The following is a 6666-nucleotide window of genomic DNA, read 5'->3' on the forward strand; positions in this document are numbered from 1 at the left end:
TCTATAAATATTATTTATTAAGAATTTAGGGTCAAAATTATTAAAATCTTTGGTTTACAAATACTTCTTTTGTAACTCTCTCTTCAAAAGTGAATGTCCCTCCTTTTTGAGTAAGAAACAAAATGCATTCAGTATCAGTGTGTATAACAAAATTAAAATAGACAAACAAGAGCTTCTCTCTGAGTTTGACCATCAGTAATAAGCATCAATAATCAATGAGGGCTCTTCACAATACAAGCATAATTTAAGAGATCTTCCTGTAATTCATTAGCTGTCTGCATGCTCTCCTCATTGCTACTTTCATTTCTTGATTTCTGAATGTGTAAATGATAGGATTCAGGAAAGGAGTGAGAACTGCATCAAATATGACCAAAAACTTATCCAGATGTGAGGAGGGAGATGGCCACACATAGAAAAATATCAAAGGACCAAAGAACAGGACTACCACAGTGATGTGAGCTGACAGTGTGGACAGAGCCTTGGATGAACCAGCTGAAGAGTGTTTTTGAATAGTGAGAATGATGATAAAATAGGAAATGATCAGTATGAAGAAGGCGCCAACAGAGATGAATCCACTGTTGGCTGTAATCATGAACTCTAGTTGGTAGGTGTCCACGCAGGCAAGTTTGATGAACCGAGGAAGGTCACAATAAAAGCTATCCAGAACATTAGGACCACAAAAGGGTAATTTTACCACGAAAGCCAGTTGAACCACAGAGTGGATAAGGCCAGTCATCCAGGCAGCCATTAAAAAGAAAATGCATATTCTTGGGCTCATGATGGTCAGGTAGTGGAGAGGCTTACATATGGCCACATACCTATCAAAGGCCATGGCTATGAGCAGCACCATCTCCACACCACCAATGACATGAATGAAGAAGATTTGAGTGATGCAGCCACTAAATGAAATGACTTTACGCTTTCTGAAAAGGTCATAAATCATCTTGGGAGAAGTGACAGAAGAAACTCCCAGGTCAATGAAAGAGAGGTTGGCCAACAGAAAATACATGGGGGAATGTAAGTGAGGGTCATAAATCACAGTGAGCATTATGAGGGAGTTTCCCATCATGCTTGCCACATAAAGTGTAGAGGAGAAAACAAAGAGGAGAAGCTGGATTTCCCAGGAATCGGTGAGTCCAAGGAACACAAACTCTGACACCGAAGAGTGATTTGCTGCATCCATTGGTTTTGTCAGCATTGCCACCTGAAAATGTAAATTATGGTAATTATATAATAATTTAGGAGAGATGGAATTTATGAGAGCCTTTCTCTACTTTAGCATTAAAGCTGACCTTAGTGCCTAGAGTCTCTGAAATGTAATCACAGAGAAATTGGTGGCTTTTATGTGGAGTTGTTTCTACTATAAAGTTGTCTCTGCATTTATTTATATTTTTTGTGTGAATGATCCATGGGTGTTTTATTTTTTTATTAATTAATTTATTTTTGTTACAGATGTTCCTCCTTTTTTTCTCCATTGACACCCTCCTCCCAATTCCCCATCCCCACCATTGTTGTCTATGTCCATTGGTTGTACATATTTGCATATAAGTTCTTTGGTTTATCATTTCCCTCCCCTTCACCTCCCTCCTCTAAGGTTTGTCAGTCTGTACCCTACTTCTATGTCTCTGGGTCTATTTTGTTCATCAGCTTGTATTGTTCATTATATTCCACAAATATATGAGATCATGTGATATTTGTCTTTCTCTGATTGGCTTATTTTGCTTAACAGAACATTCTCCAGGTTCCTCCATGTCATCTCAAAGGATAAGAGACATTTCTTTCTTACAGCTGCATAGTACTTCATTGTATATATGTACTACCACTTTTTTATCCACACTTGGGCTGCTTCTAGATCTTAGCAATTGTAAATAGTGCTGCTATGAACATAGGGATACATGTATTCTTTCTGATTGGTGTTTCAGGCTTCTTAGGATATATTTCTAAAAGTGGGATCACTGGGTCAAATGGCAGTTCAATTTTTAATTTTTAAGGAAACACCATAATAATTTCCATAGGGGCTGCACCAGTCTGCATTCCCACCAGCAGTGTACTAGAGTCCCCTTTTCTCCACACCCTCGCCAACACTTGTTGTTTGATTATTTGTTAATGGCAACCATGCTAGCAAGTATGAGGTGATACCTCATAGTTGTTTTAATTTGTATCTCTCTGATGATTAGTGATGTTGAGCATTTCTTCATATGTCTCTTGGCCATCTGTATGTCCTTTTTGGAGAGTTGTCTATTTAGATCCTCTGCCCATTTTTTAATTTGATTTTTAGTCTTCCTTTTGTTGAGTTGTATGAGTACTCTATATATTTTGGAAATTAACCCTAATCTGATGTATCATTGGCAATTATGCTGTCCCATATAGTGGGTTCCTTTTCCATTTTGATGATTGTATCTTTTGCTGTGCAAAAGCTTTTTAGTTTGAGGTAGTCCCATGTATTAATATTTTTCTTTGTTTCTCTTGCCTCAAATGTTGTATCACTGAAAATTCTGCTGTGTGTGTGGGACGTCTGAAATTTTGTTGCCTACATTTTCTTCTAGAATTTTTATGGATTCACAAGTCACATTTAAGTTTTTTATCCATTTTGAGTTTATTCTTGTGTATGGTGTGTAAGTTGGTGGTCTAGCTTCATTTTTTTTTTTTTTTTTTTTTGGCATGTAGCTGTTGGATTTTCCCAACACTATTTATTAAAGTGATTTTCCTTACTCCATTGTATGCTCTTGCCAACTTTGTCAAATATTAATTGAGCATAATGAGTTGGGTCAATTTCTGGAATCTCTGTTCTGTTCCATTGATCTATATGCCTGTTCTTGTGTCAGTACCAGGCTGTTTTGATTACAATGGCTTTGTAGTATAACCTGATATTCAATATTGTGATCCCTCCTACTTTGTTCTTCTTTTTCAAAATTTCTGTGGCTATTTGGGGTCTTTTGGGGTTTTCCATATAAACTTTTGGAATATTTTTTTTAGTTCTGTAAAATATGTCATTGCTATTTTGATGGGGATTGCATGGAATGTATAGATTGCTTTGGATAGTATGGACATTTTAATGATGTTAATTCTTCCAACCCATGAACAGGGTATATGCTTCCCCTTTTTTATATCTTCCTGTATTTCTTTTTTCAACATCCTGTATTTTTCTGAAAACTTTGGTTAAGTTTATTTCTAGGTATCTTAAATTTTTTGCTGTAATGGTAAGTGGGATTGTTTTTTTATTTTCTCGTTTTGTGAGTTCATTATTGGTGTATAAGAATGCCATCAATTTCTTGACATTAATTTTGTATCCTGCTACTTTGCCAGATTCATTTATTAAATCTAGTAGTCTCTGCATTTAATACCACTGTTTCTTCCTAAAGCTGATTCTGTGATGTTACTCATGATACAAGATAGTCAACATGAGTAACAGGAATTCAATCTCAAACCTTTTGTTTTTTGCTTCAAAACTAATATCTGGCCCCAGTCACATAGAACTAATTACTATTGCAATGACTTTCAAGTCTATCAACTTTTATCTGACAGATCCTTTTCTTCCTTCCTCGTCCCCACCTTTGAGAACATATTCATCTTAAATATTACTTAAGTTTACCACACCTATAAAGTTTTGCTTTATTAGTGGTAGTATTTATTATTGCTAGTATAACTACCAGGTTTTCCCTGCATTTAATACCCCTCTGCTCCTTCCAAGGGTGGATACTATGATGTTCTTCATGAGATACAAGATTGATCAACATGAGTAATAGGAATTCAACCTCAAATTCTTTTGATTTTTTGGTTCAAGACTAATATATCCTGGCTCCAGTCACATAAAACTCTTCACCACTTCTCAACTATTTTATCCACTTCCAAAATCACCAGCCTTATTCTGGCAACCAGACCCTTCCTCCTAACTCCCTCCCTCTGCAGCATATTTATCTTCAAGGTTTAGTAAATTGTAATCATACCTGTGAGGTCTTTCTTTATATTACCATCATTTATTTACTATCTATTGTATTTTAGTAAATTGAGTACAGTTCTGATTCACCAACCTGATTGCAAATTTCTTGAAGGCAGGGATTATAACTTATTCATATTTGGATTCCCTGAAGCAATGAAAAAATGGTCCACACAGAGGTACAGGTCCATGAATTGTCTGTTAACAGTTTGCATCATATTAGGTGCAATTTTACATCAGAGTAAGATCCAGGTGTATGATCTTGTGATTACTAAAGTATCAACCCATGGAGGATTGAGAGGGGAAAAACTGATTTTCACCAAAGATAACTTGAGAAGCACTGCCCTAGAGTACTTCACACATTATCTGAGGAGCTTACAACTATGAAGGTCATCATGGTGTAGTGAAAAGCATTTTGTTCAAACCTCTGTGGAAGGACTTGTCACATTAATCTTAGTTTTATTTGGAGAAACAACATAGCATAGTGAAAAGAATACAGACTTTGGATTCAAAAAACTAAGATTTATACTATGATTCAGCCACTGACAAGCTAATATTGGGCAACTTACTTGAATTCTTGAAACAGTTTATCTATGAAATTGCAATTAATAATATTTACTTCTGCCAGTTTGGCTCAGTGGTAGAGCGTCGGCCCACAGACCAATGAGTCATGGTTTTGATTCCGACCAAGGGCATGTACCTCAGTTAGGGTTCTTTCCTGGCCCTGGTCAAGATTGTGCAGGAGGCAACCAGTCAATGTGTTCCTCTCGCATCGATGTTTTTCTCTCTCTCTCTCTTTCTCTCCCTCTCTCTCCTTCCCACTCTGAAGATAAACAGAAAAATATCCTTAGGTAAGGATTAAAAATAATAATAATAATAATAATATTTACTTCTTAGAGCAAGTTGTAGGGGTAAAATAATTAAAGCTTTGTAATTGTGTATTTAATGTGTAGGTATTAATAAGTAAATATTCAGTAAATGTTTATTTTACATATCTTTCACTTGTCCATTATAGTGCTCAACATATGAAATAAATAAATCAGTAAGAAAATAAAATGGATGGGCTGATGAATAAAATAGACCCAGAGACATAGAAAGGAGTATGGTTCAGGCTGGCAAACCTCAGAGGAGAGGGGCAGGGAGGATGGATGAGATAAACCAAAGAACTTATATGCATGTATGCATAACCAATGGACATAGACAACAATGCTGGGGGGCTAGGGGGGCAGATGGGGAGGAGGGTATCTAGGCGGGGGAAAGAAGAAGCATCTATAACAAAAAATGAATTAATAAAATTAAGAATAAATGAAATCCTGGGTGGGGGGGAGAATAAAATGGTGTTGGCCAACAAAATTCCATATCTAAAAAATATTTCAATAATATGATTATCTCCTTGTACATAATATATTATAATATTCATACTCTTTTAGTGATCAAAATAAAAACCATCCTGTGTTGGTTAAATATATTTTCTCTCAAAAAACACTGTATGTAGCCCTGACTGGTGTGGCTTAGTTGGTTAGGCATTGTCCCATGCACCAAAAAGTTGCCGATGTGATTCCCAGTCAGGCCATATGCCTGGGGCTATAGGGTCCATACCCTGTAGGAGGCATGAAAGAGGGAGCCAAATGATATTACACTCTCACATCAATGTTTTCCTCTTTCTCCCTCTACTTTCCTCTCTCTCTAAAATAAATAAATCAAAATATTTTTTGAAAAATTCTGTATTTATTTGAAGTACATACTACAAATGTAATTCACTGTTTTTTGTTATTGTTGTTAGTTCTCCTTTTTTCCTTTATTATTGAATTTATAGAAGTGACATTGGTTAATAAAATTATATAGGTTTCAAGTGTACAATTTCTATGATACATCATCTGTATATTGCATTGTGTGCCTACACCCAAAGTCAAATCTTATTCCATCACTATATATTTGGTCCCCTTTACCCTTCACTACCTCCCAATCACTTCCCTCTGGTAACCACCGCAGGGTTGTCTATATCTATGATTTTTCTTTATTTGTCTTGTTTATTCATTTGTTGCTTTCCATTTTATATCCCACATATGAGTAAAATCATATGGTTCTTGACTTTATTTGTTCTCCCTTTTGATGATACTGCAACTCCCATAAAATTAAGGAATACATCTGTTGTGTTATCCAATATATCCCAAAACTTGGAATCACACCAAGTATATGTAAGTATTTCAGGAAATAAATATCTGCTGGCAGATAAAAGAGGATGTATTTGGATGATTAAAATACATGGAAATATGATCATGTAATTAATGACTATGGGTAACAAGACTGCATAGTTCCTATGCAACAGAGAAAAATAGAAAATAAGGGATTATAACAGTGAAGAAGAAATAAATCAGTCAGAGAAAAACAAATGCCATATGATTTCACTTATATGTGGAATCTAAAGAACAAAATAAATGAACAAACAAGATTGAAACAGATTCATAGATACAGAGAACTGATTGGTTGCCAGAGGGAGGGAGGTTGGGGGACTGGATGAAAAAGGTGAAGGGATAAAGAAGTACAAGTTGGTACTTACAAGGTAGTCACAGGGAAGTAAAATACAGCATAGGGAATATAGTCAATAATATTGTAATAACCATGTATGATGCCAGGTGGTCACTAGAAATATTGGTGGGAACACTTTGTAAAGTAGATGATCATCTAACCACTGTTCTGTACACCTGAAACTAATATGAAAAAATATT

At 35.6% G+C, this 6666-nt stretch overlaps 1 protein-coding gene across 1 annotated transcript; it reads right to left on the bottom strand.

Moving 5' to 3' along the window:
- Window positions 1-244: 244 nt before the first annotated feature.
- Window positions 245-1198, bottom strand: LOC118639607 (olfactory receptor 4F3/4F16/4F29-like). The gene has a single exon (XM_036276078.1). It carries the CDS (start codon window positions 1196-1198, stop codon window positions 245-247), a length of 954 nt encoding a protein of 317 aa, XP_036131971.1.
- Between the last annotated feature and the right edge of the window lie 5468 nt (window positions 1199-6666).

This window comes from Molossus molossus, unplaced genomic scaffold, assembly GCF_014108415.1.
Source record: "Molossus molossus isolate mMolMol1 unplaced genomic scaffold, mMolMol1.p scaffold_m16_p_1, whole genome shotgun sequence".
Lineage (NCBI taxonomy): Eukaryota > Metazoa > Chordata > Mammalia > Chiroptera > Molossidae > Molossus > Molossus molossus.

Bases quoted from the DNA above. Each gene is read 5' to 3' on its own strand.
- LOC118639607 (XM_036276078.1), bottom strand. From the start codon at position 1,198: ATGCTGACAAAACCAATGGATGCAGCAAATCACTCTTCGGTGTCAGAG.